Source organism: Orycteropus afer, unplaced genomic scaffold, assembly GCF_000298275.1.
Source record: "Orycteropus afer afer isolate SDZICR_OR568_19922 unplaced genomic scaffold, OryAfe1.0 scaffold00122, whole genome shotgun sequence".
Taxonomy (NCBI): domain Eukaryota; kingdom Metazoa; phylum Chordata; class Mammalia; order Tubulidentata; family Orycteropodidae; genus Orycteropus; species Orycteropus afer.
Genome location: NW_006921709.1, coordinates 7,153,573 through 7,165,956, shown reverse-complemented (window position 1 = coordinate 7,165,956; position 12,384 = coordinate 7,153,573). Strand labels below are relative to the sequence as shown.

General features: G+C 41.2%; 1 protein-coding gene across 1 annotated transcript in view; it reads left to right on the top strand.

Moving 5' to 3' along the window:
* IL31RA (interleukin 31 receptor A) overlaps positions 1–12,384 on the top strand; it is a 108,119-nt gene that overhangs the window by 58,687 nt on the left and 37,048 nt on the right. The window contains exons 6-7 of the mRNA XM_007944179.1: positions 8,430–8,509; positions 9,450–9,666. Coding sequence (XP_007942370.1) covers positions 8,430–8,509; positions 9,450–9,666 — 297 coding nt within the window. The remainder of the gene's footprint in view (positions 1–8,429; positions 8,510–9,449; positions 9,667–12,384) is intronic.

The window sequence follows — 12,384 nt, the reverse complement described above, 5'->3', positions numbered from 1 at the left end:
AATGTATGTAGCCATTTTTGCAATATGCCTTAGCATGTACTCCACGCTTTAGTGCCTTAGTTACTGGAAAAATCACAAAGAGTCCTGACTACCCCCACCTCATCGATACCCAAGCATTCTCCTTAGCAACAACCAATCAGTAAATGGTAGAGAAATACCTTACCTAAAATAGTTAGAAACGACAGTTGGTGGCTTCGGCCCACCAGACAGAGCCAATCAAGTAGGAACAACTAGCAACTTAGAAAATGTCAACCAATCCTATAATTTTCTGATTGAAACTTCTTCCTTCCTGCTGTACCCCGTATAAAAACCCCATTACCCCTGAGTCCGGGGCTCTCAATCCTGAACCACTGCGTCGGTGACGGTTGGGGGTCCAAGCTTGAGCTTGAATAAACAACCCCTATGCTTTTGCAGTGGAATCGGTTCCTTGGTGTTTTTTGGGGATTCAAGATCTGGGCACAACAATACAAGCCATGGTATTTTCAATTGTCTCATATGCATGTGAGAGCTGGACAATGAATAAGGAAGACCGAAGAAGAGTTGATGCTTTTGAGCTGTGGTGATGGAGAAAAATAGTGAAAATTCCATGGACTGTTAAAAGAACAGATCTGTCCTGGAGGAAGTGTAGCCAGAAGGAACGCTCCTTGGAAGCGAGAATGGCCAGACTTCGTCTCACCTACTTTGGTCATGTTGTCAGAATGGACCATTCCCTGGAGAAGGATGTCACGCTTGGTGAGGTGGAAGGCCAAGGAAAGAGGGGAAGGCCTTCGACGAGATGGATTGACATGGTGTCTTCGACAATGGGTCAAGTACAGCGAGGATCGTGGAGCTGGTGCAGGATCGGCTGGTGTTTTGTTCTGCTGTGCATGGGGTCGCTATGAGTCGGAAACGGCTCGATAGCACCTAACAACTACAACAACAACAATCAAGGTATAGATTTAACGTAAACTTTTGGTAAAAATTACATTCAATATATGGGGACACATTTACTACATTCTGCAGATATCATCTAAAATCCCAATTAATACAAATATAAAAATCTAGAAATATCAAATAGTACATTAGTTGTATTGTAAAAAATGTCCCAGTGGTTACAATATGTTGCAAAATCTGTTGCTGTTGTTCTGTTTTAACTGAGCCTTCCCTTTTAAAGTATCAAAATGAAACCCACACAGCATCACCCAGTATACAACTTCCTGTGTTACACCTTTCAGCCTGCAGTCTGGGTGATTAAATGCCTTCTCAGGGTGATCTTGTTTTACTCAGCTGTTCTCCTCCCTGTGGCTTCTGTTCTCACCAGCGACCTCCCTGGAGCCATCAAGGCTTAGTGTCTCCAAGCCAAATAAATCCAACCACTCTGTAATGCCAATTTCATTAACTTGTTTTGCTACCAAAACCAAGATTTACTCTTTCAGCTTGTATTATTTAAACTCTTTTAAGATCAAGTAGTAAAACACTAGTACTCTGTGCTGTTTGCTAATTAAGTCAAATTAACACTTGTTTATCAAAGTCACTGTTAGAGAACTTTTGCTTTTTTTTTTTTTTTTTTAATTCTTTTTCTCCCTTTGTTTTTTCAATAACCCAGAGGAAATTAATGGAAATGAAACCCTTCCCCCATAAATCCTAATTTCTTTTCCAACTCATAAATCATTGGTTTCCCTGTTTTACAATGAAATGCATGTTATATAATATACACCACCTCAAATCTTCTAATTCTTTGACATTTTCTATTATAAATATTAAACCTGTGGCCATCAAGTTGATTCTGGCACATAGAGACACTATATGACAGGTAGAACTCCCCATCGGGTCTCCTAGGCTGTAATCTTTAAGGGAGTAGATCTCCTCCAGAGCTGTTGGTGGGTTCAAACCACTGACTTTTTTGTTAACAGCCCAGCACTTAACAACACTGTGCCATCAGAACTCATTCTCTAAATGTTAAGTGCGACCTGTTTTCTTTTGGATTCCGACCTTGATTATTAGGATTGTTTATTCACATTTTAAAATATAAACGCCTAGTATGTAATATAGGGAGCTCTGGTGGCATAGTGCCTATCACATGTGACTGCTAATCAGAAGGTTGGTGGTTCAAACCCACCAGCTTCTCTGTGGAAGGAAGACTGGACAATCTACTTCCGTAAAGATTTACCACCTTAGAAACCCAAACGGGGTCGCTATGAGTCAGAATCGACTCGATGGCAGTAAGTCAGTCAGTTGGTATGTAATATAAACATGATACAGGTTTGATTCAAATTCTGACTTTGTTGCTTAAAAGCTTGTGGCATTGGGCAGTTGCTTAACTTCTCTGTTCTTCAGAAATGGAGATAATCATACTGCTATACCTAGTTATGGGAGCTCTGGTAGCGTAGTGCCTAAAGCACTTGACTGCTAACCAGAAGGATAGCGGTTCAAACCCACCAGCCACTCCTCAGAAGGAAGGTTGGGCAACCTATTTCCATATTGATACCGCCTCGGAAACCCAAGGTGGGGTTGCTATGAGTCGGGGCCAACGCCACGGCACATTACAAAAACAACAACAACATACCTAGTTATAAGGAGCTCTGGTGGCACAGTGCCTAAGGCATTTGACTGCTATATGAGTCGGAATCAACTCAATGGCTGTGAGGGTTCTTTTTTTTTTTTGGTTTGGTACTTAGTTATAGGGTATGGGGTTTAAATGACCAAAACATAATTCAAATAAAATGCATATGATACTTGATAAAGTTTAGCTATTATTATTGTTAATCTTTAGCAGAAGGACCTGTATGTTTCTGATTGGTAGTGGTTGTGGGGATTGCCTGCCATATTGTAATAGAAACAACATAATATCAAATTGCTGCTTTGTCAGTCTGAACAATTGATACCTTTGAATGTGTAGATATTTTGGCTTATTGGAAAAAATTAATTTTGTTCTTTCATAAATACAACAAATGTAAGTCCATGATCAACTCATGGATAATGGAGAATTGACTATAATAGTCATAGAAGATATATATGTTAATTAGGCAATGTGTTACTAGAAGCTGCCCCTGTGGAAAGTCTGTATTGAGTAGACAGTTTCTCTTTTGGCCATATCTGCAAGAAATGGTTGCCTCAATGACAGAGATAAATAACTGACAAAACTCATTTGTCACTATCTACCAGACTAAGTGACTGCCTATGAGTTGAATCTATAAAGAATTTCACTCATATTTCTAATTAAATAACTGGAATGATTGACTATTTAATAATCAGTTTATTTTAACTAATCCTGAGATGAGTATTTGAGAGTGCACTGAAATGAACACTCTGCTTTCAGATTTTTTTTCTTATTCTCAGTATTATTATTCCTGAGTCTGACTATTCACATTACTGCAACAGAGAAAGAGACAGAGTGAGAGTCATTCCATTTCTGTGGGTTACCTTTGAAGGCTGTGTTCTGGGAGAAGCTCTGCCTTCCCTGAATTCTCATCGGCTCTTGTTAGGTTGTTGTTAGGGGTCGTGGAGTTTTTTCTGACTCATAGCAACCCAATGTACAACAGAACGAAACACTGCCTGGTCCTGTGTCATCCTCACAATCAATTGGTATGCTTGTACTCGTTGTTGCAGCCATTCTTCAATTCATCTCATTGAGGGTTTTCCCTTTTTGCTAACCCTCTACTTTACTGAGAATGATAAAATTCTTCAGGGACTGGTATCATAAACAAAATCTCACTATCCCTGCTTCTAAGGAGCATTCTGGCTGTACTTGTCCAAGACAGATTTGTTTGTTCTGGCAGTCCATGGCTTGTAGACAGGCTGAGACCAGCCCATTTGTTCCATGTCTGAGGAAGATGAGTCCTGGCTCTCCTGCCTTGTGATTCAATAAAAGCTTTTAGGAAATCAAAAACTCCTGGCAGAGTATTTAAGATAACACTTTAGTGGCATGCAGATGAAGTCATAAGTAAAATCTAAAAATCCAGATTTCCTTTTAAGCAGTTTAAATGGAATTGTAATAGTTCTTACTGGGAGACTGAGCCTAACAGCAGACCATATTAACCACCCTTTGGCTTTTGCAAGAGTAATGGCGTAGTGCCTAGGGCATTTGACTGCTAACAAGAAGGCTGGAGGTTCAAACCCACCAGCCACTCCTTGGAAGGATGGTTGGGCAATCTACTTCCGCAGTGATACCGCCTCGGAAACCCAAGGAGGGGTCGCTATGAGTCGGATCCAACTCCACGGTAGTGGTTGCATCGTGTAAAAACAATAAAAATATTGATGACAAGACAGTTTATTGAGTTAATTGCCGTCTGGAGCATTTTTCTATATTATAAGGTTGTAGTTTGTTGGGATTCAGTAATTCCACTTTAAAACACTCAACCACCTGAAATTAAAAAGATTCCTGAAGACAATCTGAAAGTACTAAAATAGTTTAGACCTTTGCCTGAGTGGTAAACCGCATTCCTTGAGGACCTAATTGCATTGTCTCCAGCCATGTGGCTTCTTCAGGAAAAGATTCAGAGTACAACAGCTACAGCTTCAGTTAAGGCATTTCCTCTGTGCTCTGAATTACAGGCCACTAGCCTTCTGGTCAGAAGTTCAGGGCGTTGCCTGCTTTCCTCTCATGGCTAAAAATGAGCAGGCAATTCTTTAATCAGTAGCCCAGAATTTTAACATTTCAGGCATGTGTCAAAGCATGCATCCATAAATTGCCAGTGACCTACGACTTTCCCTAACTTGCTTGAGGCATAATATTTGAGAGCTATTGTCCAGAGGTAGAAGAAAGACAGGGCGATTTACTTCCATAAATATTTATAGCCTCAGAAACCCAATGGGTGTCACTATTAGTCGGAAACGAGTCAGTGGCAGTTAGTTTTATTATATTATTATTATCCAGAGATCAAGTTAAATATAAGTATTCCTTGTTTCTGTAAGATTTATCCTTGTATGGTTAGATCATCAAAAACCAACACACTTGGACTGTATTGTCTTAGTTCACTGGAGAAATTAATGAATAAAGATTCAACATTATGACCTTTCTTCTTATGGAAGGCAAGCATGATAAATGTACATGTGTGGTATTTCTAGGCTTTGAGTCAACTGTGGTTTTAGACATTGGCTATTATGTTATTCAGTGTCCTTTCTGAGAAGATCCATGTGGTGAATTTCATGTAGGGATTCAGTGCCCATAAGTCAGAAAATAGTTGCCTCTTCATATGAAGCTCTGTATTTCTTTTTTATCAGAACATGAAAAATATATGACTCAACATGAGGCTCTTTCACTTTCATTGTCAGGGAGATCAGTGGCAGACACTGTCAAAAGGGGTGACAGCAAAATGACCCCAGGATCCCTGGCAGCTGCAGTGGGCAGACTAGCTGGAGTGGTAGTGGGTGGGCCTGTGCTGGCGGCAGCGGGCCAGTGCTGCAGAGGAAGTGGGGGGGGGACCACCAAGGTAGTGGCGTCACTAGTGTTGGTGTTACCCATCACCCACTGCAAGGGGTGGGGGTGTGCCTGTCATCTGCAAGTCAGGTGCAAGCCAAGACGCCTAATACTAGGGGGAGAAGAGCATCTCTACCTTAGCCAATGGAAGAGGGGAGGAACTGCAGGGATCCATGGAGGGCAGGTCGACATGAAGCAGCTCTGGGCCTGTGGAGTGTGTGTGTGGAGGGCTGGTGGCTCTGCACTCTAGCAGTATTCACCCATGGCCTACCCACAGGGTAAGGAGCGTGTGACCCCACTAGTCACCACACTGGTCATTACCAACCCTAGTGAGCTCGGGGAGGGAGATAGTGATGATTATTTCTCTGTTCCTTTCCTATTTAATTTTTTCAAATACACACACACACATCCATCTGTTGTTAGATGCCTTTGAGTCGATTCCTACTCATAGTGACTATATAAGAAAGAAAAGAACTACATCATGGGTTTCCTAAGCTGTAAACTTTGTGGAAGCCGATTGCCAAGTCTTTACTTCTATGGAGCCACTGATGGGTTCAAACAGCTGAAAGCTTAGCCATTGCACCACCAGGGCTCCATGTACATACTTAATATATGTGGTTGTTATGTTTGTGTGTCAACTTGGCTGGGCCAGGTTGAGTGGCTGGGCAGCTGGTGGTAGTTATTCCCCATGATGAGATTAGCAATCAACTCCATGGTGGGATCTACCACAAGCAGCTGAGTAGCTGCCTTTGGGATGTGGTCTGCTTCCTGTATATAAGGAAGCCTTGGGGATAGTCTCCAGCTTATGGCATGCTTGGACCCTGCATGTAGCCATGTCATCGTTCAGCAACCTGTCATGCACTGCCAACCTGGGGACTTACAATGGACTTGAATTAATGGCCTGCCATGTGGTTTGGTAACATCGGGACTGTGCCTTTTTACTTGTCAACCTTGGTCTTGGCAACCTTAGCAGCCAGCAGCTGTCTGAGTGAAGAAAAGCCTCTAGCTTCAGTGGGCTGGGAGCAAGAGGCAAAGCTGAAGCCCAAGGCTGAGGGGCTTTCACCCAGCCCTAGAGCCTGGCACTTTGAACTTGGACTTAAAGTCTCCAGACTGTAAGAGAATAAACTCCTGTTTGTTAAGGCCATCCCACTTGTGGTATATTCCTGTCAGAGAAGCACTAGGGAGCCAGAACAGTATATCATAGTCACCTAGTGGTGCTGTGACAGAAATACTACAAGTAGGTGGCACTAATGAACACAAATTTATTTTTCCCAATTTGTTGTTGTTATGTGCCGTCGAGTTGGACCCAACTCATAGCGACCCCTCCTTGGGTTTCCGAGGCAGTATCACTATGGAAGTAGATTGCCCCATCTTCCTTCCGAGGAGTGACTGGTGGGTTTGAACTGCCAGCCTTCTGGTTAGCAGTCAAGTGCCTTAGCCACTATGCTACCAGAGCTCCCTTTCCCAATTTAGGAGGATAGAAGTCTGAATGCAGGATACTGGCTTTAGAGGAGGGCTCTCTCTGCTCTGCAGAAAGGCCTTGTCTCTTTTCAGCTTCTGTTCCCTGACTCTTTGGTAATCTGCATGTGGCACGGCATCTGTCTTCCCTTATCTCTTCTTGTTTCTCTGAATCCTACACTGTTATAGCCTCTTAACAAAGCAAACAAAACTCATTCCCAGATGGAATTATGACCCCAGGTATACCAAAAAAACAAACCAAACTGACTGCCATCAAGTCCATTTGGACTCTCGATGACCCAGTAAATCTCTACAGAAGTAGATTGCCCCATCTTCCTCCCACGGAGTGGCTGGTGGGTTGGAGCTGCCAACCTTCTGGTTAGCAGTCAATGCCTTAAGCACCACACCACTAGAGCTCCCTGACCACAGGTATAGGGGTTAGGATTTACAACACACATTATTTGAAGACACAATTCAAGCCATGTATATATATATATTGTTGTTGTTGTTGTCGTTATGTGCCTCTGAGTTGGACCTTTGGACCTGACTCATAGTGACCCCTCCTTGGGTTTCTGAGGTGGTATCACTATGGTAGTAGATTGCCCAACCTTCCTTCTGAGCAGTGGCTGGTGCATTTGAACCCCCAGCCTTCTGGTGAGTAGTCAAGTGTCTTAGGCACTACGCTACCAGAGCTTCTGAATATATATATATATATAGGACTCTGTGGTGTACTGGTTAAGGCATTTGGCTAATAACCAAAAAGTTGGTGGTTTGAGTCCACCAGCAACTCTGCAAAAGAAAGATGAGATGGTCTGCTTCTTCGAAGATTTATAGCCTTTGAAACCCAGTGGGGTTGCTATGAGTCAGAATCAACTTGATGTAAGTGAGTTTGGCATATATATATATATAGTGTTGTTGTTGTTGTTGTTATGTGCCGTCGAGTCGGCCCCGACTCATAGCGACCCCCCTCCTTGGGTTTCCGAGGCAGTATCACTACGGAATTATATATATAGATATCTATCTATCTATCTATCTATCTATATACATCTCCTTGTCTGTGTCATTCCCAGATTTTATGTTCTAAACAACAACAACAAGAAAAAACTCACTGCCATTCAGTCGGTTCTGACTCAGCAACCCCTCCTTGGGTTTCCAAGGAGGTATCTTTATGGAAGTAGATTGTCCAGTCTTCCTACAGAAGAGTGGTTGGTGGTTTGAACCATCAGCCTTCTGGTTAGCAGTCAAATACCTTAGGCACTATGCAACCAGATCTCCTTATATCATAGAGGACATGAAAGTGTTATATTTAAATCCAGATTGGTCTGATAAATCATATTCCAATGAGGTCTATTTCACTTTTCTTTTTACCTTACAGCATATCATCAGACTCAAGAGTAGTTGAATTTTTTTACCTTTGGTTGATTAGTCCTTTGACTATACCCCTACCTTCCACCTTTCTCCTACTTACTTGTTTAAGCAAACGCTTCCCAAACGCATTTTCTAAAGGCAGCCGGGCTGACTTTCCCCATATCCCTTCTATCTGAGTTGAACACGTCTCTCTTATTCCTCACAGCTCCACTTGGCCTGGATCTGTGGAGAGTCCTCAGACCAGCAGATACAGATGGAAGGAGGCCAGTGCTGCTGTTGTGGAAGGTGACCTCCCTCTGGGTTCTATTTATTCATTCACTCATTTATTTAGTCTAAAAACCTTTGATCTCTTATATTTCTAAGAACTTGAGCTTTCACCTCTTGAACTTCCTTTCTTTCAGTACTCCATTAGGTCTCAAATCTTACAAAGGTTGTCCAGCCGAAAATAGTTGTAAAAGTCATTGTGCAGATGTCCGAATCTTGTATTACAGACCCTGACCTACCTCTTCCTTTGGTTTGGAAAATTAATAGTTAGGTGAGGACAAAGGGCAAGTGCAGGAGAGACCTCAATCTTCCTGGCAAAATCTGGCTGGCCTCCATGAAAAGACAATATGAGACTATTTAAGCATCCCCCATAAGTCTGAGAAAGGTACTGACTTGAAGTCAACTCACTGGTGTGTCCTCAAGGTCAGTGTCTGCTGAGGGCACAGCAACATATATTACAAAAGCAGAAGAACTCAATGGTCCTTTCTAAGGTAGAGGCCTGGAAATGAAGAACAAAGGAGAAGGGAAGTGGGTCATTCAGGGACAAGAGGAAGAGAGGAGAAGGGGATGAGAGAAGATCATAAAAATGACAGAACAAATTAAGAGGAAGACATAATAAACAAGTGAAGAAAAGGACAACTAGAGGAGGAAAAAAGCCAGGAAACAAGAGAGAGGCACAGCCAGAAGGAAATGGGGTGACTTGCTTAGTTAGTTTAGCTTAGACATTTCCCTAGTCTGATCTCATGACATTAGACATGTATTAGGAGTTGATACCAAGGTATCATTTCATAAACCCCCTCTTCCAGCAATTGAGAGATTTAATAGTGCAGTGCACATGCATGGAGGCTGATTTCCTGATTGTCATTTAAGTCCTAGAAATTTATATCACCCCTCCACCCCTAAAGACCACCAATGTTTTTCCTTTATTTTTGTCAATAACCTTTGTTTACTTTGGGTTCAGGAGGCAAGAAGAGCCCCAGTCTTGGGGAAAACACTTGGCTACAACATATGGTACTTTCCAGAAAACAGCACTAACCTCACAAAGACAACGAACACAACTAATCAGCAACTTGAACTGTATCTGGGAGACGAGACCTACTGGGTGACTGTAATTTCTTACAATTCTGTTGGGAAGTCACCAGAGGCTACCCTGAGGATTCCTGCTATTCATGAAAAGTGTAAGTAGAGCGTGAACATCTTACTTAAATGCCTGGCTCCATGCAATAGAGGAACAAGCAGTCCCTGTCCCTTCAAGGGTATCTGGTCTTATTGAATGTAAACTGGAGTTGAGACATAAAGAACTGAGATCTGTCAAATATGTCCTCGGTAGCTGCAGCCTCTCTTTTGAAATCTTGCCCTATGGATGGGTTTCGATCATATCTCCAGCCCTTGGCTCAATGCTCATCCTCTTGTTTTCTTCCCCCTTTCCTCTTCTATTTCCTCAACAAGTTAGGAAAAATTCTGATGTTTATACATTCTAATAAATTACCTCATTACACTTTTGAAGAAGTCACTTTTGACATTTTACTGTTCCCAGACAAACTCATATTTTACATCTTGTTTTGGAATAAAATACCATCTTTGCTTCTTATTTAAGGAATTCTAGGCAATGGGTTCCCCACCCCCTTCTTTATTTTTCTCTATAGAACTGATTACCATCCTTTATTCAGTAGATTTTCTCATTTCTTTTATTGTCTATCTTGCCTACAGTAGGATGTAAGTTCCATGAGGGCAGGAGTTTTTGTCTATTACGTTTATTAATGCCCAATGTCTAGAACAGGTATAGAGTAGTGGACATAGAGCAGGTACTCAATAACTGTTTGTTGTAACAAACCATAGTTATGGAATACACTCTCCAATTGACCACCTCTCTCTATTTGCTATATAAAAGCCTTGGTGGTACAGTAGTTTAGGACTCAGCTGATAACTGAAAGGTTGGTAGTTTGAACCCACCAGCTGCTCTGTGGGAGAAAGATGTGCCAGTCTGCTTCCTTAAAGATTTACTTTGGAAACCCTATAGGGCAATTCTATTCTGTCCTATTGGGTCGCTATGAGTCAGAATCAACTTGATGGTAATAGGCTTGGTTTTGGAGTCTGTATTTGCTTACACCTGGACTGTTTCAGGTATTTATACTACCAGCTCCCTTATTTCTTCACTTGTTAAACTTAACTCACTACTTCTCTTTACTAACTTTAGAATTCTTAGATATTTTGTTTTTAGCACCACTTGATATTATTATTTTTAATGCATTTTATTGAAATATAATTTATGTACAGTGAAATACACAAAACTAAAGTGACATGGGTCAATGCATTTTTTAAGTGCTCCCTCCCTTCCCTCCCACCCCTAGCAACCAACAAAGAAAATTTCCCTCCATATATCAACCTTTCTTTGACCATCCACAGCAACAAACTAATATTATATTTGTCCTTCTGTGACTGACTTATTTCATTCAGCATAATGTCCTCCAAGTTCTTCCATGTTATGTGGTGTATTATTCTTTAGTGCTGCATGGCATTCCATTATGTGTATGTACCATAGTTTAGTCATCCACTCTTCCGCTGATGGGCATGTAAGTTGTTTTCATCTTTTTGCTGTTGTAAATAGTGCTGCAATGAACATGAGTGTGCATATATCTGTTCCTGTCCTGGCTCTTACATCTCTAGGATATATACTTAGTAAGGGATTGCTGGGTCAGATGGTATCTCCAATTTCAGCTTTCTAAGGAATCACCATATTCCTTTCCACAGTGGTTGTATCACTTCACAGTCCCACCAGCAGTATATGAGAGTCCCAATCTCCCCACATCCCTGCCAGCATTTGTTATTTTCTGTTTCATTGAACCTTGCCATCAGTGCTGGGGCAAGGCAGTATCTCCTTGTTGTTTTGATTTGCATCTCTCTGATGGCCAATGATTGTGAGCATCTCTTCATGTATTAGTTGTCCACCTGAATATCCTCCTTGGTGAAGTATCTATTCATGTCTTGTGCCCATTTTTCAATTAGATTGTTAATTCCTTTGGTGTTGAGGTATTGGAGTTTTCTATAAATCTTAGTGATAAGTCCCTTGCCAGATATGTAATTATCGGCAAATATGAATTTGTTGCTGTCATTTTTGTTATGTGCTTTTTCGTGGTGTCAATTTCTTTGTTCCATATAATTTTCTGTGCTGAGCTCATTTTGTTTATGAATCGTTATCATTTCCTTTGTTGCTTTTATTTTAATATTTGCTAAATATTTGTGCTGGTCCTCTTTTTAATTTTGATTTGAAGGTTTATCATTTTTCTTTGAGGTTACCCTGTGATTTATTGTTTTCTTCCCAAATTTAGAACAGTCCGTTCTATCTTGTAGTTGTCTTGACATACCTACCATCTAGAAGTTCTGTAATGACACAGATTGTTTTCGCTCTTTTTGGTTTGTAGTTGTCCTCATTTGTTGGTTGGTGTCTCTGGTTCTCTGTTTACAATCTTGTAGGCTTATTTACTTTGGATACTTCCATAGCTGGGTTGGTTTCTGGGTTATATATCATCATGTGTGTTAACGGTCAGTTGTTGGCTGTTGTTGATTCTTTGTCAAAAGGACTCCCTTTAGCATCTCTTGTAAGCTTTGTCTGGCCTTAACAAATTCCCTTAATTTCTGCTTATCTGGAAATGTCCTAATTTCACCATCGTATTTGAGAGATAGTTTTGCTGGGTACATAATTCTTGGCTGGAAATTTTTCTCTTTCAGGGTTTTATATATACCATCCCATTGTCTTCTCGTCTGCATGGCTTCTGCCGAGAAATCTGAGCTTAGTCTTATTGGTTGCTCCTGTAGGTAACTTTTCGTTTTTCCCATGCTCCTCTCATGATTCTTTCTTTGTTTTTGGTTTTGGTGAGTTTGATGATATGTCTTGG